Source organism: Pholis gunnellus (assembly GCF_910591455.1).
Source record: "Pholis gunnellus genome assembly, chromosome: 4".
Lineage (NCBI taxonomy): Eukaryota > Metazoa > Chordata > Actinopteri > Perciformes > Pholidae > Pholis > Pholis gunnellus.
The window spans coordinates 9,637,216-9,658,820 of record NC_136530.1 but is presented as its reverse complement, the minus strand read 5'-3'; the positions used below and the strand labels follow the sequence as shown (position 1 = coordinate 9,658,820).

The following is a 21,605-nucleotide window of genomic DNA, read 5'->3' as shown; positions in this document are numbered from 1 at the left end:
TCAGGACTATACTGCAATCACTATAAATAAGGTGGCTTGTTGAATGAGGCTTTGGGGTCTAAGAAATTGGATTAAAGTGTTTACTTTTGTGACAAAATTCTTGTGCGGATGGAGGGAGTTTGATATACGTCATAAGGGAGCCATGTTTAGGTCTTAGGTTATATGCTAGTCATAATCTTCCCTGAATAGTAGAATAGAATATTTTAGTACGTGCCAAAGGGCTAATCAAATTACAAATGTTTGTATGATTGCAAAGTCAATTAAAGCAAGGAATCTGTAAAATCCATTTACTTGGAGAGCTGGTGTCATCTCAGAGCTGGGTTTTGCTTATAACGGTCCAACGTCTGCTGCAAGACTGGTGTTGCTGTCAGTCCAAATCACAGCGAAAGGGATAAAAAAGGCTAATCTGTAACTCTGTCTCTTACCCTATCCGTTTCAAAGCACAGTTCACTTGGAGGCAACTAGCTCGTATAAACATTGAGGTCTGTCTTCTCTCTGCTGCTGAGCTTTGGTGCATCCGGGTGCAGTCTGACAGGAAACAAATGGCCCAGCTTTGGTCTCTATTTACTATTTATCGCACCAGCATTTCTCAGCGGTATCAGAAGAGGGATTTGGTGCTTGTGTGTAATTGTGTTAGAGTCCTCCCACACGCTGTCCCCAGTGCATCTTCTGTCTCCTCTCCTAATCTATGCTGTTTGTCTCCAGATAAGTGATATCCTCCTCAGATTAGGATCCGGTGTCCCTGCCCTGCCCACCTGGAGGGAAAGGGATCCCCAGTGCATCCCTGTGAGGTGCAAGCTGTATTTTTAGCTTCCTAATCCTTTTATAGCTCAAGCAGAAAACACCACCCGCTTCCATTAATTGTCTGAGGTAATCATGATACAATATGCCAGACAGGAAGTACTACTAAAGAGGCTGTGATTTGTGGAAGACAGGCAGTTGTCTGTTTTATGGCCCTTCAGAGCCAGGCCATCTCATATCAAGCAAAAATCCTGCATGGATTGAGATTCGCAGATCTAAATTTCCTTTTGAAATGACTGCTTCTTCGGAAGCCTTTTTAATGATCTCCCAAAAAGCCACATTTTGTTGAATAACGAATGGTCAAATTCAATAAACTGTTCCTGCTTAGTCTGTAGAGACATGCTGGTGTGAGAAGTGCTGTTCTAATCTTTGGTTCAGCAGAAGTCTTTCAGCGTCCCTGTGTGTGCGAGTGGCTCGATATTTATTTCACTACCCTAAAAACAATCACTGCGACTATTCCCCAGGGACACGTCTCAACGCAAGATGATACAACATGACAAGAACAATGTTGGATCCTGTTTATTGTGTCAGGACTTTATAGCACTTTGTTACTGTAAGAGTAAACTCCCTGCAGGAATGCACAGTGATCGAGAAGAGTTGCATTAAATAGCAGCTCTGATGCCTTTATCAGAAAGCCACAGTGAGGAAATTATAGCTTTGTTTGTTCAAATCTCTTAAAATGACCTTACATATTGTCTGTTGGCACTTTTATTGTCTGGAACGAAGAGAAGTTGAGTTGGACATTATGTTCGTCGCATATCAGATTTCAGCCAATTTACTCGAACAGGTCACAAGTGGTCTGAGGTTTGAGGTCAGTTATACCAGCACACGTCATTCACTGGATTATGTTGATTTGAAAAAGGTTTGCTTGACATAGTTACGCATCCAAACAGCATTTGTCAACAAGAAACTCTTGCCAAAGCAATTTTGAAAAGCCAAAGAGAGTATCATTGAAATATGGTAAATAATGTAATCTCAGAAGAAAACTACAAATGTTTCAAATGCCGTACACGTGTAAGGAGTTCGTTCAGCTTTTGATGAGCTTATCCAAAGTACTGTATATTAGCTTCTATTGACCTTGAATAGCTCAAAATCTTGTTGAGTCCCATAGTCCAAGATATAAGACAGCTTTGGTTAACTGCCCTGACCATTGCAACAGACTCCCAATAGAGGGAATACAGCAACGGAAACATAATTTTAGAGGAGCAGGGACGGAGAAGGCTGCATCAGTAAGGAGCTGAAAAATATAAGAGAAATTGACAAACCAGAATGTGAGGAAAACAAAGAAAATCAAATCCAGTTTTGATCCGTGCTTTTTAAATGACACTGAGCGGAGGACAAGACAGTAGAGTCTGGGATAAATGTTGGGTCGGCATTAAAAGACTGCACACACTTGATCTGAATCCTTTCCCCCTCATCTCCAATAATAGCAAAATATGCTGTGCTTCAATATTATTTATTGTTCAATACTGCAGTGCATAATCATCTCTGTTGTCATTCCACATGTTCTCATTGTCAGCAATCACTCAAGTGCCAAATAAAATGTAATGAAGACAACGAAGGAGCATGACAGATCTTTCAGACCAGTTTGAGAATATATCAGCATAAATATATGAAAAGGAATTCATATATGAGAAAGAAAAAAAAACAACCTTCCTCTCCATCAGATATGACTTTTATAACCAAAATAATATGATTTTGAAAGTATTATATACATATCCTTTCAATAAATAGGTGTATTTAATATTAAATTGATGTTTCATACAGGTACATTAAAATAAAAAGCACATCCATTCAATAGCCAACAATGTCCATCAGCATTTTCAATAATGACAACAAGAACAACAAAAATAGAAACGCTATAAACACAACAATGTTTATATGACTGCTGTGGATTTGAAGGCACTTCCTTGGCAACACATTGATCCCTCTTGCATTTTTTTGGGACCTGAAATGAAATAAGAAAAAAGTTAAACATCTTCATTTTCAGCATGCTTTGAAGCTGAAAACTGTCTAGTATTGGCAAAGACACATCTTGACATCTCGGCCTTTCTGAGAAAGTTGTGTTGTCAGCTTCTAAAGAGTCATTACTGGTCTGCCATTACTGCCATGTCTCGATGTTATGTCGAAGCTCATTCAGAAATGATCAGGATGACTAAATAATGAAATAATGAATCCCACTTTCAAAAGCCCCTCGATTGTGATATACGTTTGTCAGATTTCTCAGAACAGAGACGATCTTATCTGATTCACTTGAGAAACTGAATACCTGAGAATATGTCAGCCTCTTTATTTTTTATAATCACCAGAAGTCCTATACCACGAAGAACTCAAATTAACCTAAATGGACACAGCAATCACTCACCAGGTAGACCTAATTGCGTTCACTGAGAGCACATGCTTTTACTCATGTTGGATTTAGGACTAGAGTGAACCCATCAGACCTGCTGTCATGGCAGATCGCCTGAACAAAAGGGATGACTGTGTCCAAAATCACGGCACTGACGATTGTCTTAGTTCTAGCTTTGTCCTGAGAATGTCTTTTAGGTTTAGTGTGTTTAATGTTGAAGCATGTAGCAAGTGTTTTTGATTGATAAGAAAGCCACCCTCATCTGTTCCTGTTCATAGTTCTACTTTTCTTACTTTACCCTCAGAGTGTGCATTATACTTTTTATAAAATCTTTGGTTTCCACTGATAAGATATGTGTAATGTTTATAAAAATCAGAGGGAGTGTTGTTTAATGCGGCAAGGACAAAAAAAAAAAAAAAAAAACTTTTCATGTCAGTTGACCAAAAGATGGCATGACATCGTCGGTGGCACTAAAATACTATAATGTAGTGACTGTAGTGGAAAACTAATGTCCAGTTGAGATAATCAAACTAGCAAGTTCTCACAAATGTATATTTATCTGTATAATACATTTGTATTCCTTCCTCCATATATCCTTCAAATATATAAAGATACTATCAACCATCAAATGCATTGTTTTACCCAAGACTATCCATTTCATTAATTCATTACTCTCTGTTTTACAAAGAGCTGGTATTATACGGTTGATAGAAATAGGGCTGAAATGGTTGATTAGTCACTTATTCAGTCGACAGAAATATAGTCATTAATTTTCTGGAATTTTCTGTCATCATAAACTGAATCTCTTTGGGTTTGAGCTGTTGGTCAGATTAAATAAGACATTTTAAGACTTCTTGGGCTCTGGGAAATTGTGATTGAAATGTTTAAATTTTATTTTGCAGACAAAAACTAAACAGCTTAATCCATAATCTAAATAATCTAAAATTATTAAATTAGTTGCAGCCCTAAATAGTTTGCAGATTTAGTAAGACAACAGTTGACCACCACAATGTTGTCATATAGGATTTTGGAAACGTGATTTCAGAGAAATAAATGCATGAAATCCTTTCCTTTCTTTCTTTCTTCAGCCAACCGTCACTAATGCGGAATAAATAAAGATAAATTGCATAAGACGTGTTTCAACACGAACAACTGCAAGACATTCTATATTTTTAAAGCATACAAATGTTGCAGACAGGTTTCTGATTACATGAGCATCAGTCTTTGTTTCGTATTCTGTGAGCTTCAGAATTCCTCCACATCTCGCTGAGAGAATTTATATAAATATATACACAAAATAGTCTATCTTAATTAACCATTTTACTTTGCCACAGGGGATGTTGGCAAGAACTCAGAGTGAATTGAACCCCACAGAAGAGAAAAACACTTTTACTCACATGCAATATCTACGATTGCATGCAGAGTGGACTCAATGCTAATCGTGTTAGCAATCTTGCACATCTTTTGTAATCTGAAAAAAAAGAAAGTGGGGGAAAAAGAAACATGAATATGTTATCATACCATCTTGTATTTAAAAAGGCCCAAAATATAATTTGCCTTGCTTGGAAAATTCAAAGCAAATGAGAAAAAGAAAAAAAAAAAGTTCTAATTTTCCTATAAACAGTTAAACAGGTCAGGTATTTTTTCTCTCTCTGATGTTTAAAAATAATACAAATATCCCGAAGTAAGTGAGAGAAATGTTCGTACCAATGAAAAAGACATATGAGGCAGAACTGACGTCAGAGGTGTTGCAACGTTCCTTTAACAGAGCAGCTCTGCATGCAAAGTACACAATCGCTCATGTTTTCTAATATCATCATCATCAGCAACATTAGCGTGAGAGATGAGCCATACATTCAACAATACTCTGCGTCATCCCAATCCAACAGACAGACAAATGAATCCTGATTGTGTTCACCATGTCTCTGTGTCTAGCTGCCGCTGTATAGGACATTTATTCATTGCTTGAAGTCTGACTCGATGCTTACTTAACTGCATCACAGATGCAAAAGGCAGTAAAAGCAGAGGGTCTTCTTTGTGTCATTCACTCCGTCCACAATAAAGGCAAGTGTAACTATAACGATAGTGATATCCATATGTGACAAGGGAGCATTGTTTGCAATCATTCTCCGATGTCTCCTTAATTCACAAATGTATACATTCCAGTAAGGATTGCTCCATCAGTTGCAAACTGTGGTTATAGCTCTGGTTGCTTCCATTTTTCCAATCTGAGGTTCAGAACCCTCCACGGGGTCGCGGGGGAATTATAAGTGGTATACCTAAAGGGGACATCAGATTTTGATTCAAATATTGCTAAATCCTGATATAGTGTGGAAGTATGTGAGATCAACTATTTTCAACTAAGCCCAGCAAACAACCAATAAGAAGAGCACAAAAAAGTAGATGCAAAAACTTCCACCTCAATTGAAATAATCCAGCGAGGTGTTTGAAAAGTGAAGCCAATGCGGAAGTGCCGTAAACTTGCATTCTTTCTAATAGCCAGCAGGGGGAAACTCTTCTGGTTGCGAAAAGAAGTCCGATTGCGAAGACGTCTACGAGGAAATGACTCCTTCTCACTCGATTTATTACCTCAGAAAACACTGTAAACGTGAGTTTATGGTCTCAATCGCTAGTTTCAAGTCGTCTTTAATAAGCATGATGTTGATTTAGCAAATTATGGTCCCATTTAGAGTAAAATAGACTATAAAGCAGGGTAAACTTTAGGGCGTGGCTACCTAATGATTGACAGGTCACTGCCATGGTGTTGTCTGGTCTGGGATTTGTCCATGTTATATTCTTAGAACTTTAACCCTTTCAAAGTGAGTTTTCAGTTAACTATTAAAATGTATTTTTCAATGTTCGGCTGTACTAATTTCCACCCTCTCGTATCACTTCTGGTTGCAAAAAGCCAAGATGGCGACGGCCAAAATGCCAAACTCAAGGCTTCAAAACGGGAGTCAACAAACCAAAAGGGTGACGTCACAGTGATAACTTCAACTTATAATATACAGTCTATGAATCCAACTCTGGCAACAGTTCTCACTCACAGAAAGAAGCTGGTTGGGCCTTTAAAGCACAATACTTGTGATGATGAAGGATGGCACTATACAGACATTGAGCACATTATAAAAAGAGCAACATGAGAGGAAAAGGCATACATACATGCTGGTCTTGAGCAATCCCTTGTGTTGTGATAAAGTCTATGAAAGTGTGTTCTGCACTCCGACGAGAACTTGACTGGTCCTGCTTAATAGAAAAGGTCTCATCAGGCAAAATGATCAATATTTCAATTATTCATCAACTTTCTATTAAAAAAAACGATTAAAACAATATGAGAGGATAACAGCTTAAAATGGCATTAAACAGCATTATTAGAAACAACAAAGGGGCGGGGTGTGTTTGAGTAAAATGTCCCACTGACTGCGGTTATTGATACGACAATAGTCTAGAACGTCATAGATGGTATTGCAAACACCAACTCAGTTGTATCTTGTTATTGTTTATAATAGCATTACAAACTCATTTATTGACTTTAACTTACTTACAATAGCATTGTTAAACATTAAGCTTTTGTATTGTTTTATAAAGATTAATACATAGCTTATGGATTTATAAGCAGTTAACTATGCACTCATAAACACTTATAACACCTAATAGCCTTAACACAAAATAATGTTAATCAGCATCCTATAAGGACATATAAGGGCCTTTCTACCCATCAACTAATGCTTATTACAAGTACCTTCGTATACAGCGAAAGGGAACAGTGCATTACCACAGACCTGGTTAAGGAGTCAGGGTTCAGCTGGTCTTAGTGAACAGAGGACTTGAGTCTTCAATTATAAATCACTTCTGAGAGTTTCTGCACTAACATTTAAACTTCCAGATTTTCACACCAATAATGAAGTCTCTCACAGGTCCTGAGACAAATAATCAGCTTAACCTTGCACTGCCTTCAACTTAATTCTGTCGGCTTTAGACCATGTGCCGTTTCTCTGCACTGCTGCCCTACAGCTAAGCCAGGCAACCCTCTTCTGACCCACAGGAGTGCTAGTGTTCATGAAGCCTCCAAGACTTAAGCATACTGTATCTTGGCTTTCAGGAATGATTTTCTCAAAAGGGGTGAAACTAAGAAATTCTTCAGCCAAAAGGTTGTATAGGGAACGCAATGCTCCAAAACATGTCTGGAAAGGAAACTTTGCACTCTTGATGTTTTCGTTGACGGTGATTTTCTTACCTGTGAAATGCTGAATGAATTTGCCTTTCATGTTTACATCTCTAGGAAAGATTTCTGGGGAAGAAAAATCACTGTTAGCTTGTCAATCAAAAGTCATTTTACAACAACGGAGGTTGACAAAAGTTATAGTAGTCACGATAAATATATTGTCGAAGTCGTCATCCTCCTCCTGCATACATTATTGAAATGCAGGGACTTTATCAATATCACCCTTTTAAGGTCGTGTGGCTCCACTATTATTATTCATGATTAATGTGCTTGATGATTTGGGGCATTAACATGTTTCTACAGCACTCACTGCATTTTATAAAAAACATAATGTCTAACTACAGCAATCTAAATGAACATGATTCATTGTGAATCATCAGAAGAATTGTTTATATGATTTACAATATATTCTCTATGGAGATCTGTATTGTTAGTGGGGCCATTTCATACAGTCTAGATGGGGTAATGGCATCAAGTCCTTTCTAGTCAATGTCCATGCAGGCAACACATGGAGGGATCTGATAACACACTGGCAACTCTAACAGGCTAAAGAGATTATTGTATGGGAGTTTAATTCTCATCAGATTAAGTCCATTCAAGTAGTTACCGGGCTAACGTTACATTAGCCCCCAGACCCCGGAACATAGAATGCTGTTACTGCAGGAGGATGAAAGATTACAATTAAGCCAATTTGAAAACCAGCAGAGGAAGTCATTTTCAAATCACCCTACCCAGACTAATCAAACACAACTATGTATTTAAATATTCTACAAAGAGTTATGGAAATGTAAAAGCAGACTGTGACCATGAAGCCAAAACCCAAATGTGAAGAGTGAAAATGGCAGCCTGGATTACATAAAGCCAGCTAACATGGTTTATACGGCACCAGTGTACTGTATTTACAAGGCAATAATAAATGCATGTCGACAAAAATGAAACAAAAGTCTATAGCTGCCAGTCTAAAACTTATTTCTCGTTCCATACATATGAAATTCTAAACTAACAGAGAAAACAGTTGTAAAATAAACACCTTTCCTTAGGTCATGTCTTTCTGCAACATGTTGTCACTCCATGGCTTCTGAGTAACATGCAAAGACAATACACACCCACATCAGTGGGTTTACAGAGGTTTCTCCTTCCTCCTCATTGTGTTGAAAACATCTATCCTTGCGTGACCATGGATCTTTTGGTAGTGTCACATGCACCATTTGCTAATATGCTGCTTTTAATAACCTCAAAGATACATTCCATCCATTCAGTGGTCTGAGAAAGGTACTTTTCCAAATGCATAAGCTGGGGCCAACACTTTGAGCTTTGCGATGCCTGTGCAACATCGCTAAAACATTACCCAACTGACAGTGATCAAAAAATAATGTATTATTGCAGATAAACAACACCATATGCTCACTCTGCTCTTAATAGGCTCCCATTGCACATATTGTACCACTGAGGCACAAGCATCAAAACCTCAGGCAGCTTTGTCTGTGATAATTGAAGAGGTATGTATCAAAGATTTAGTTAAACGGCTTAATTCCAGTCTGAACATAATGCTTCTTTTAAACAATAACGGCAAAGATGCACCAAACTCATTCATGTGAGGAGAAATGAACAAGGATCAATCTGAATGAGAATCATTTTGAAGGTGTATTTGTTAAGGTAATATTTGGAGCTAAAAATCTGTAACCTGGACCGGACTGTTCTTAAACCTCCTTGTATGGACTTATTCCGTAACTACATAAAAAATAAATAAAAAAAAGAGCGAGTGACTTTGATACAATGCAGTAAACTACATGAATGTGACTCAACGACAGCCAGTCCTGTCTCTGCCGGATGCGTCTCGCGGAGATGCTCTCGATTGGAGATGCTTTCTGAGACGTCACAGCGCGTATGTGTGCGTGCAGGGCGGTCATCATTCAGGTTTAAGATTCCACAATGAATCACACTGAATGAATCATTCACAAGTTTGGCACATCGATGCTCCTCCTACATCAGTTCCTAGTAGCTATCATGTCTCCGTTCATCGATCAATCGCAGTTTGAATGATGGAGCGATATGTCCACGACATGGGGTGAAAAGGTATCTCTTAGAAATAAGAACACCATGTATGATAAATACAACATAGCTTCTTATAGAGAGTCTATGGATATAGCCCCTTTTCCCTACACATATGAAGTATACCTTCATCATATATATATACACTTTAAATTGAGTTGGACATTTGAGGACAGAGAGATCTGGATGCTGTACCCTTTCTTTTAAGCATATTCTTGCCAAATACCATTTCCATATGTCTTGAATTAATATGCATACACCAAGTTCCATAAGGCTCCTAAATAAGATGTACAGACCAGACCAGACTAATCCCACAGTCTCCAACAGTAAAATGGGGATTATGCTTTCATCGGGACCTAAAAATAAATCTTATCAGCTTACCTATGAGTCTACTGTTATCCAGCCTAGGAACATAGAAAGGCTTTTCACGGGAGGAGAACTTCATGTCTTGGGCAGAAGTGAAGAGTCCACTGCTACAGCGCCTGGAGATGTGTTTGTCCCGTTGCTGGCTGTCTCTGATAACCTGTAAGATTAGATCCAACAGGGTCCTTCTTTCTTTCTGCTTGACGTCCTTGCTGTCCATACACTGGCCCGAGGTGATGAGCAGAAAGAAGATTGTCAACAGAATGTGCCATTTCCTCTCCACCTGCATGACTTCACTGTCTGAGAACATAAGCAAATAAGTTTGTTTTTTATACACATGCTATTGAGTCTATTTAATTCCAACACGTAAAAAGATAGCTGTTCACTTTGCTTCATGGTGAACCCCAATTGCTCGACATTCCCAGAATTACTCTAAAAAGAAATCCGTCAGAGGAAACATACAGAACCTCTAAAAGTGGAATAAATCACCAGAATACACTTCACGCAGCAGTCACATTTCGTCTATACATGGGTAAAACAAATATAAGTCAATCTAACTTTGGACTTACTTTAGGAGTTAATGTGCGTATGTCCTGGACAGTGGACACAGTTGTCTTCAGCAAATTCTTCCAGGCGTTGTGGTCCGGATAGGAGAGAGAGAGTGCAGCCGGCAGATTGTGCTCACCACAGTCTTTCTTGAAATAATGCGTCCCTATTTATACGAGGAGCCACCTTCTTGAAGGTAATACAATCGATTTCGTGTGGGTGGTTAAGCAATGTTGACATCTTTGGTGCAATTTCTTCCGGCGGCATCTGCTCACTTTGCCACGCGCCCCTCCTTTACGCACCAAAACATCACTAGTTGTAGTTTTACCGGACAATTCAGCTCTAAAGAAAAACTATCCTTTACAAGCAAAGTAATGGTTAAACGTCTGAAAAAAAGAGCCTCACTGAAATTTCCATTGAAAAAAATAAAAATCGATAAAGACCGACGCGCAGGAAAGTAGTTTTCCAAATGGACCAACTTGTTGGACGTTGGATGCAGAGAAGACAAGAATCTGTGGGCCTGTAAGCCTCTAGCTGACCTGTCAGCGTGTCGATGTTTTTGCTCAACGATGTCCGAGTCTTGTGACCGCTTAAGCGCTGCAGAGAATGCGCCTCCAGGAGCAGCCATCCGGCCGTTTTCCATCCTTACTGAACAGAAAACTATAATTGTGACAGAGCTTTTAAAAAGTAAGAGATTGGAGGGTACATTTAAAAATGCATTTGAAGGGAGTTCAAAAAAAGTTAGTGGACTTCTGATTCAGCAGTCTGAATTAAAAGCCCACATTAAAGACAATCTAACGAGTTCAATGTACCAAAAAATAATACATTTTATCACGAAAGCTTGAAGTCTGCAAATTGGTTCATATTTGTATCAGTGATTTATAGTCGTAATGTATTAGGCTAAAACTCCCTTTATTTCTGCTGAGATGTAGTTTGGCACTGGCAGCTGGACGACTTTGCATGCATCCTATTATATTATACCGAGTAGCTTTTGACGAAAAACTCTTTACTGAGAGTATTTTACGTGTCTGTAAATCCCAAAGGACGGACGTCACCTAGTGTCTCACTTGTTCAAAGCAGCTGTTGGCCTAATATTACCAAACGTGCACATTTCCTCGCAGTGATTTATATTGATCAGATGGGGAAATATCCAAAGGTTACATTATCATTACTATTTCTTCAGTAAAGCATATATGTAAAAGTTTCCCCATGTACCTCCGATCCATTCTTGTAATTCCTCATCCGATACATTTTGAAAAATAAAATCAGAAAGGCGTCATTCCTCAAATATGAGGATTTCAGAAATGACAGAGCCAGAGATCTCATGAGGATCTAGAGAAAACCAGTTTGACTAAACAAATTTAGATATTGAGCTATTGAGTGCCTTTGAAAACTAAATAGTCGTAAATCAGCTGGTAGATGCCCCCACGTGTTGAGCAGATTCCAAAGGCTATTCCGATTATTGAGATTTACTTTCCAGTGCATCAGTTTCACTACGAGAGTTGAAAAAGTGTGAATTGTTCGCTATACATGACTGCCATCTTGTGGCAGCATATGGAATCCCAATTACAACGATGGCGCATATAAATATATAGGCTATATATATATATAAAAAACGAAATTGAATGAATGAAAATCTAGGTTAGAAGATGATTAAATAGAGATCTCTCTCTCTCTCTCTCTCTGGTCGCATGTATATGACAAAGATTGAAAAGTCTCTCAATGTTCCTTATCCGGTTTACTCTCTTTTCATATCTTACAAAAACCACAAAGATACACTTAGGCTACATTTGGAAAGTTAAATCACATTATTTAAAGAAAGCAACCTTGTTAAAAGATGATGTGGCCTACAGGCTATTGACTAAATGAACCCTTTGTAAATTACTGTTATAATCTGCCCTTCTACTCGGTCTTGTTTTCCATCTGCTGCATGTCTTATTTATGTTTCGCGTTTTATATTATTTCTCACCTCTCCTCTCGTTTCCGATCACTTCACTTCCTGTCTGTGTGTTTTCCCGCTTAGTTTTGATAACCTTTATTAGTTTCACCTGTTCTTCGTCAGCCCTGACCTCCCGGTCACCCATGCATGTTCACTCCCCCAATCAGTCCGTCTCCACAAATACCTGCCTCGTTCCTTCGTTTTTTTTGCCGGGGTTTCTTCATCTTTTGTTTGGAGTTCTGTTACCTGTTTGCCCGCAACCTTGCCTGCTGTTTCCTGCCTGTCGTTCAGCAGTAAAGGACTCAAACGCAGATAAAGGATGAGGCTGCAGAAGGAACAATGCAATGATTTATTGGAGGTGGCTTAAAGGATTTGAGTCCAAACGACAGGCAGGAAACTGAAGGCAAGGTCATTAGCAAAACCAGGCAGGTCTTTGTAGAGACAGAATGAGGAGTGAGAACAGGTGAGCAGCAGGTCAGGTGACTGCAGGGCTAAAGAGGGGCAGATGGGGGCGGGGCAGACCATCCTATACTGGCTGGAAAACACAAAAAGGCAGGAAGTGAAGTGATCTGAAACGAGAGGAGAGGAACAAAATAAAACACAATACATGACCCAGGAGCAGTGAAGACGATGACAACATCAACATCTATGTTGTGTTCTAAGGAACACAACATACACAACATGTTTTCATTTACTTCACAACTTCTTTTGTTTAAAAATGACCTGTAGAATTATCCTCATTTCATTCCACTGTATTGTTCTATTGAAAGCTATTGTACAAACACAATTTCACACCGCACAATGTTCACATCTGGAACTGCAGAACTGCATTGGAAATAGGTCTTTGTTTTTCAATGACTTTATGGGTATAAATATATGGTCTTTTCACCCATTTATTAGATGAATCTAAACAACCTTTCTAGAAATTCTGTAGTCCATGAAATTGAATCTCCAGTGCAATTGTAAACAATATGATTAAAAGCAATTTAAAAATGCACTCTTGTTGCCCCGCTCATGCTCTTTCACTGATGCCTAATGGACATGATTTCTCAAGTAAAAAATGTTCAGCAAACTGCAAATTAAATTCTTCAACTTATACAAAAGCAAAAGAGCTTCACTTCAAAGTTACTGATATATGTCCTTCAAGAGAACTTCTTAGAGACTAAGGTTCAACATTGATCACAATAGCTGTATATTCATTCATGAAGAAACCACAGATCACTTTTTTATAATAATATATTATATACTGTGGTACTGTTAGCTTTCTTGAGGAACACAGGGGTTTTTAGATATGATTGAAATACACAAGGATGCCTGTCAGAGGCTAGTATTGTATAGTTCTAGAGGGTAAAACATGGAGGATAAAATATAGGTCAATGTGGTATGGGGTGGTATCTTTTTTCTTAATGTATTTCATTATTATTATTATTTTGTTTGTTTGTTTTGTTTTGCTTTGTTTTGGGGAAAAGATTGCTAGTCTATTGGCTGATCCACACTCCGGAGCAGAAGGTGGCGGTAATACACCAATAAGCTGGATGCCAACCGCCGTAAAATCAGAAATAGAAGAAGAAGAAGAAGAAGAAGAAGAAGAAGAAGAAGAAGAAGAAGAAGAAGAAGAAGACGGTTACTATGGAGACGGGCCAAGCACTACGTCAACTTGTGGAAGCTGTTCTCATCTTTGATGCACTGTAGTTGGTTTATATTTACACTGTAAATTGTGCGGTTGTTTTATAAGAAACAGAGACATGTCGCAAAGGTAAGCTTCGTTATTGTACCGTTAGACTAGGCGGCCACGTAGTTTAACTTTAACTTGTTAAATTAAACTCAAGATAACGTCCCGCTAGCTGGTTTCTTGCAAACAACTCTAGCAATATTTAGTTAAACCAAAGTTGCACTGTTATGCATGTGCTTAAAACGTAAAAATACAATACATACAAGGTAGTGTTTTGAAAATAATGCGTACAAGTTATGACACTGCAATTTGGAAATGTTAAAGTAGCTTAACTTAAGTCAAGCATCCAACAACACGACAGGAAGCAAGTACTAACAAGCAAGGTATTTTAAATATGTAGCAGCAGAGGAGCAGCAGGAAATATGGCAACAGCAATGACACGTGCGACTCTGGCTCTCCAGTTGTTGCATTTGAGACTCCTGCTGACTAAATGTTTGTTTCCCTTTTATTGACTACTGCGCAGTCTGGCCATTGTTTACTGGCCTTGTTGTCCTTTATATTCCTAGCTGTGTTACCCTCAGCGTTTGTAACATATGACCTTTTATGACATTAAAACCACAAAAGACACACAAAGGTACAGTCCAACCAATCTTCCATCTTGGCTTCTTTTTCCTCCTTGTGTTTGTATTCTTCTATGAATAAGGTTTGGCCTGCATTGATTATGATGCATTTCTTTTTGACCACCACTCACCTACCATTGATAACCGTTCTCCCAGCCTCAGCTCATCCCATTGTTTACACTACTTCAGGACATACAACCAGCTGTGGGCAGATGCTCAGTTAGAGTTGAGCCGTCTGCTCACTGAGGAACTACCTGCTGAGCCCCGCCGCCCAGACAAGGACCGGGTGGTGTTCTTCCAGCGTCTGGCCATGCTTTATGTGCGCTACATCCAAATCTTCAGACAGCTTGAGGAGGTCTATGACCAAGTGGTCCACCCTCAAAAGAGAAGGGTTATTCGGGCAATTCTTGAAGGTGTGATGGGGAGGGTGTTGGAGCTGAAGAATGAAATGGTGGAAAAAGAGTTTTCAGAGTACCACTACATGGATGATGTCCTTCACGCCTTTAAGCTGACACCTGTGAGTTTCTTTCTTTTTCAGAGCAAGATTAATGAAATTGGATTGCTAAAATCACCTGATTCACAGCTGGCATTGACCTTATCTGGGATGTCCCCTCGATAATGATATTACTCAACAGCTATTCTTCTTGTTTTTGTCACTCTAGGGAGACCTTGAGATCCCTATCCCTCGCTACTTCATCAGCGATCGCATCAAAGAACTACAAGAACGAAAGACTATGGTGACAGAAATCCTTAAAACGGTGGAGGTTACTGAAAGCCCAGAAGTGAGTTGAAAAGAAGCCACACACGTCTGTTCTTGATATTCTTTTGTTCATTTTATTTTGTTACATACAAAAAACGTCAAGAAAAAGGCATATATATATATATATATATATATATATATTATTGAATAAAAAGTTTAGTGTCTGCCTATATATATATATAGGCAGACACTAAACTTTTTATTCAATAATTGATATATTTAATTAATAAATGACAAGTATAAAAATGTTCAATTCAATTATTTTGTCCCTACAGCCTCTAACGAAGGATATGAGTCAAGAGGAGGCCATTAAGATCATTCAAGTGGCGGAGAGGGCCCGACAAGGACGCCTGAGGGCCAAGTTGAATCAAGAAAGCAGAAACATGAACAGGATGTACAGCACCAAGGACCCTGGAGAAGCTGCCATTGAGCTGGCCACAGTCTGCATTCAGAAGGTCCTCTGTTACCAACGCAATCCTATACTCGCTTCTCTCTCTGCCTCTGTCTTTGGCTTGTGTCATCTTTCATGCTGACAGATTTGTTTGAATGTGAATTGCAGGTGTGGAGGGGCTACATACAGAGGAAGAGGGTCAAGATTGCTCGGGAAGAAGAAATGATCTTTCTGGGAATGGTGAGTGAAATGGGCCATCAATTTTACTAAACTTTACTTAAAGTGTAAAAATAGATCCACACTTTTTTACTAAACCAACATTACTTCTAATGAATCCAATCTAAAAGCTGAATGATATCATTTAAGACATTTTGTGTTCCTTTGTCTGGCTCCACAGTAAGTTAAACCTGCCATTTTTCCAACTTGTTTTTCTGTCAACAAAGGAGCAACTATATCATGGAAACTGTAAATAATAGCTGTATTCCACTTCAGTATGAAATAATATAGCACTTTGCGGTCGTAATTTTTTCCCTTAAACCTTGAATCTTTTCCTTGATTATAATTACCTTTTGTTTTGAATATATAAAGTATGTTTGGTCCCTTTTAATGTTATAGGTCGTGGATCCAAAATACCAGGTGCCATGCCCTGCAGTAATCACTGCCCAGGCTAGTGAAGCTTACACACGGATTAAACGGGAGGACCGCAACGCAGATTATCAGAAGTCTGCAGTGGCTGTCACAAACCAACTACAAGATGTAGAGGGCCTTGACATGAGCAAGTCCATGAAAGACCAAATCCGACAGTGGTTCATTGAATGCCGGTGAGCTTTCACAGAGGGACTTGTTATGATTTTTGTTATTTGAGAGCATTTCCACACATTTAATAAATCAAATAGCTGCGTTCTTACTGTCTTCTGTTTGAATTTTTTAAATAGTGATGCAACAGGATTGTTTCCAGACTACCCTAATGACGAGGACGGAGGCTCAGCCCTCCTTTTCACTGAAAAGACCCCTACGCAGGTCAAATACACCGTCAAAAGAAGGATTTATTGCATATTTTTACTGTAGTTTGCAGAAGGAGAATTATGTTTGGTGCGCATATATATTTTTCAGTTATTGCAAGAAATTGCTGCAAAGGAAACAGAGGAAGCCAAAATAAAACCAAAAGAGAAGAAGGAAAAGGGGAAAAAGGAGAAAAAGGAGAAAAAGGAGAAAAAGGGGAAAAAGGGGAAAAAGGACAAGAAGAAGGAAAACAAGGAAGTAAGTTGTAGTAAATCTTTTTTTATTGTTTGATATAATATTCAGCAAATTCTGGTGGTACGAGGAAATTCTCTTATTCAAACCAATCCTCGTCAGCTTTTTCACAAAAAAATGTTTCAAATTCAGTGACGCTATGTAACTCTATTCTGAACATCAGGAAGAAGAAGCAGGATTGAAGATGCTACCTTCAGCTTTTCTGTCAGACTTGGAAGTAGAAAACAAAATCTTTGTGGGTATGTTTACATTGAAAAAGGTCAAAATAACACATTAGTCTTATTATTACAGTGTAGCCTCTCAACTGAATAAAAGTAAACACATTCCAAATCCAGTTAAAAAATAGTTTAAGAGTATGTTGTTTAGATGGAAAACTACACAATGGGAAGTATGCAACATACCTTGGAGGTTTTCTTGTATTTTGGCTTTCCCCACCTCTCAGTGTAAAGTATCTGGGGCCGGTCCTCCTGTCAATATGTCCAAGTGTCCTTAAACAAGACACTGAACCCAAAGTTGCTCCCGTTGCAGCTCCGCCACCATCTCTGTATGAACTTGTGCATGTATGGGTGAATAAGAAGCGGTATAAATGCTGTATATAGTAATGTACTAGTGAACTGAATGTTTGTCATCTTTAGATTTTTGGAAAACCCGCGATGAGTCCAGAAACTTCCACCAAAGGCACGAGGTGGAGCTGATAAAGGAAGAAAAGAGGAAAGTCATTGAGGCAAATATTCGAGTACAGGTAATGCTGACTACAGGAAATAAAACATTTTAAATTCTCACGTGTTAGGAATTTAACAACCAAACTAACAGGAAACCAATGCTGTTGTTTTAACCATTCAGTGTCCATTTCACTGGTGTTTAATACTGATAACAGCGCCACATGCTTCTTGGTCTGTTTCTGCTTTTATCAGGTAGATGAGCAGATGAGACAAGAGCTGGCTGAACTGAAGCTATCTGTGGATAAAAACAAGGGCGGTAAAACCAAAGCAAAGGCCAAGGTAACGAGTGAGAGAAGAATGTCTGGGAGGTTTGGTCATGTGGGTTAGTTGAGATGTGTCCTCGTGATATCTATTATTCTCCACAGAAAAAGAAAGGATCTAAGAGTGGGAAGAAGAAAAAAAAGGAGAAAGATCTGACAGCTGATAGGTGAGGTCACACAGAGGATGGTTTTCATTATAGACTTGATTTGTATGAAGTTAATAAATCAGTAAATACAATTGCTGGAGAAAACGATTACATGATTTATTCACGTCTGCTAGGACTCCTGAGTCTCTGTGTCAGGAGCTGGTGGAACAGGGCTTGTTGAAACAAGCAAATAATGTTAGGCTGCAGGATTACCTGGGTAAGATTTTATATATTGTTTGTATAAACTGGTGTGCCATCTTTCAGATTTCTCCTTTTGTCTTTAAAATCATAACTGTATAGTAACGATGTGCTGCCCTCTTCTGGTTTGTGGTTGCCAAAACAGTATGATCACAATGAACAATTTCTAATTGGCACAATAACCTTTGCAGTAAGGAAATAGATTTTTAAGTCCTTTCTTGCAGTTTTGCCAATGCTTCACCGTGCTGATTAATAACTATTGGACTAATAGTTGTTCCCTCTCGTTGCAAGGCGACTATAACTACCTTGGGACCACACTGAGGCAAAACGACATTGAGCCCATGCCGTCATTGTCGGACGTGCGGCAGGTCTTATCTCTATATGCAATTTTACCATTAGGTGTGAAAGTAATTTTTATTGATATTTTAAATAAATATAGCTGAAAGTATTGTTTCTGGATTGAATTGAAGATGTTGTGTTGTTGCAGGCTCTCAGCCGGTACATGAGAAGGCAACTCTGATAAAGGCCATCCTACTGGCAGGGCCTGCAGGTGTAGGCAAGAAGATGTTGGTCCATGCAATCTGCCAGGAGACAGGTGCCAACCTGTTTGATCTGTCTCCTCTGAACACGGCAGGAAAGTACCCAGGCAAGAGCGGCCTCGCCATGATGCTCCACATGGTGTTTAAGGTAAAACAGTAGTACAGTAACAGACTCAGGTGCCATTGCCATTTAATAGTATTTTTTTTCAAGTCCTAATTCTCACCTATATTGAAGCATAAACGTCATTAGGGAATTTATGATTTTTCATGATCACCTTCGCATATAGGTTGCGCGATTACTTCAACCTTCAGTAATATGGATTGGAGACGCTGAAAAAATGTTCTACAAGAAAGTTCCCAAGGAAGAAAAAGAGGTATTTCTGGGCAGAAGAAAAGCTGAACAGCATTATCATGTTGTTTAAATGTAGCAGTTTTTGATTTGCATGGTCATTTTTGTGTTTGCACAGTTGGAGCCCAAACGCTTGAAGAAAGACTTGCCCAAGTCTCTCAAGTTGATCAAAGGGGAGGATCGTGTTCTGATAGTAGGAACAACTAAAGACCCACTAAGTGCTGACATCAAGGCACTGTGTAAAATGTACAGCAAAATCCTCCTCATCCCAAGACCCGCGTACGGCTCAAGATACAGTAAGAATAGACACCGTGAAGAACAATTAGTTTTATTTGTTGGTATAAAAAAATGACCTTTGACTCTGTTTGACTTCAGTCTTGTGGAAGCAACTGATCAGAAAGCAGGGGGGTGATGTAACCAGAGCGCTGGACCTCAGCTCTCTCACGAAGATTTCTGATGGCTACACACCAGGTCACATGGTCCGGGTGATCCGGAGCATTGTCACCAAGCGTCGCATCCTACAGCAGGCAAACAGACCACTGACTGCTGCTGAGTTCATTGCTCCATTAGCGAAGATTTGCCCTGTGTTCCAGACAGAAGAAGACGCCCTTAAAGTGCAGTAGATATATCATATTTTGTTTCATTGCATTTTTATGATTGTAACTGCTTTGTTGCATATTCATTTTGTTTTTGTGTATCACCAGAACTGGTACGCAAAGACCCCCCTGGGAAAGAAGAGGACTAAAGCTGCAGCAGGAAAGGAAGAACAGGCACCAGTTAAAAGAAAAGATGCAAAGAAGAAAGCGAAAAAATAAGTTTGTCCTCATGTTTTTTATCACATGTGAATGCAGTTATACATTTATTGAAGCTTGTATGTGAATTGCCATCTGATGGCTGTCCGATTTACTCCCTACAAGATAAATCAAATTTAAAGCAGTCCATTTGTGTTTGTTGTGTGTTTTCAATACTGCCGTTGGAGGAGGCAACCGAAATGGTGAGCAATGAAATGCTTACACTAGTGTCTGGTGTTAGAAATACAATGTTGAAATCTTCTTGGACCTGTTACTTGGTTGAAGAAGACAAAATACCACAGCTTCCATACTTCACATGGGACTTTACGAGTCTATAAGGAACGGCGCTAACGCCTGTCGTGTGACCATCCTATGAAGAGGTATTCTGAGTAAGAGGCAATGACAATTTTGTCCAAAGATAGAACATAATTAGTCACTCCATTTCTGCTGTTAGCGATAATCAAATCTCATCATTGTGTTCCATTTCCATGGTTGCTTTACGCTCACTTTAAATCTTGCATTATCTACTTCTACGTGTGATTTTGTCTGGAGTTCATCCTTAAATTGAGTTGAAATATTTACCTCAATAGCATCACCCATCACAGACGCTTATATGCAGCCAACCAAACTACGAGCTATTTAAATATGAGCAGAAATAAATTCAGCCTGGCTCGGGTTGACTCCTATGACTATCATACTCAAGGCCACACTGTAGTGAGACATACCAAGACTGTCAAGGGCATAATGCCGTTCTGCTCTATGGCTACCTGGCCATATGGCACAGGGTTATAAGGTTACATATAACACTACATTTGGAATGTGGCTTTCAGAAATAAACACGAACATCATGGCATCTGGGTCATCTAGTCTGGGCTCATGATCAGATGTCATCTGTCGAGACATTTGTGATCAAATGTATGTATTGAACCTTTCTATTTTCCTTTACTATGACCACTGTCAGGTGTAGAGAGTCTGAACCAGAGGATATGTGATCAGCAGGAGGGAGGGAGGGGGGGTTCAAGCAGGGGTCCAGAGGCTTAGGTGGAGTGTTCAGCTGTTTTGTTGAGTTCTAAATTCACTCAACACATCCTCACATTGCCTTGGTCCCCTTAACGTCACTCTATTTTTAGCCTATGTGCAGCATCCTACTGATGCTGCAGAGGAGAAGGCCCACATGTCACGAGATCAAGTTGATCCGTTGGCTGTTTTCACTGTGACATGATTTGAGGCCTTTTCTTAGATCTGTTTGATCTTCATATGACGTCCTGTTTAGAAATTAGCATTGAAAGCCATGAAATGCCCCGATTTGTAATCCAATATATGTTTTGTTAGGGATTCATAAGCTAAAAGTCTATTTTTAAAAGTATTTACTCTTTATCCTTTCCCACTCAAATGTCCAAGAAAGCTGCTAAAAAGCTTTGATTGAACGGCCTGCTGGAGATCTGCAAAACAGGCGGCCGTTTCCCTCTCAGTGACGACAAGTTGTTTTTTGTGCATCAAGAGATTATCCTGTCGAGTTTCACTGGACTTAGAAGTGCTCAGCGGCACATGGAGCTGTCTGTCAAAGTGAGGCAGCACAGTGCTGGGTAGTGCTCGCTTTGTTCTGTCTGGCTGTCTGAATGAGGGA

General features: G+C 39.2%; 2 protein-coding genes across 2 annotated transcripts; one reads left to right on the top strand and one right to left on the bottom strand.

The window, feature by feature from the left end:
* Nucleotides 1-2,678: 2,678 nt before the first annotated feature.
* On the bottom strand, nucleotides 2,679-10,080 carry alkal1 (ALK and LTK ligand 1; the record flags this gene model as incomplete). The annotated part of the gene is made up of 4 exons (XM_079158135.1): nucleotides 2,679-2,749; nucleotides 6,314-6,397; nucleotides 7,389-7,442; nucleotides 9,810-10,080. The coding sequence occupies 4 exons, from the start codon at nucleotides 10,078-10,080 to the stop codon at nucleotides 2,679-2,681; spliced, it is 480 nt and encodes a 159-aa protein (XP_079014261.1).
* A 3,878-nt stretch (nucleotides 10,081-13,958) lies between these two features.
* On the top strand, nucleotides 13,959-20,002 carry LOC306695026 (dynein regulatory complex protein 11; the record flags this gene model as incomplete). The annotated part of the gene is made up of 19 exons (XM_079158130.1): nucleotides 13,959-14,032; nucleotides 14,758-15,085; nucleotides 15,231-15,350; nucleotides 15,604-15,783; nucleotides 15,888-15,959; nucleotides 16,335-16,540; nucleotides 16,655-16,739; nucleotides 16,833-16,979; nucleotides 17,137-17,212; nucleotides 17,609-17,715; nucleotides 17,888-17,974; nucleotides 18,061-18,122; nucleotides 18,236-18,318; nucleotides 18,591-18,698; nucleotides 18,787-18,986; nucleotides 19,126-19,212; nucleotides 19,306-19,483; nucleotides 19,563-19,801; nucleotides 19,892-20,002. The coding sequence occupies exons 1-19, from the start codon at nucleotides 14,022-14,024 to the stop codon at nucleotides 20,000-20,002; spliced, it is 2,487 nt and encodes an 828-aa protein (XP_079014256.1). The 5' UTR covers nucleotides 13,959-14,021.
* Nucleotides 20,003-21,605: the final 1,603 nt, after the last annotated feature.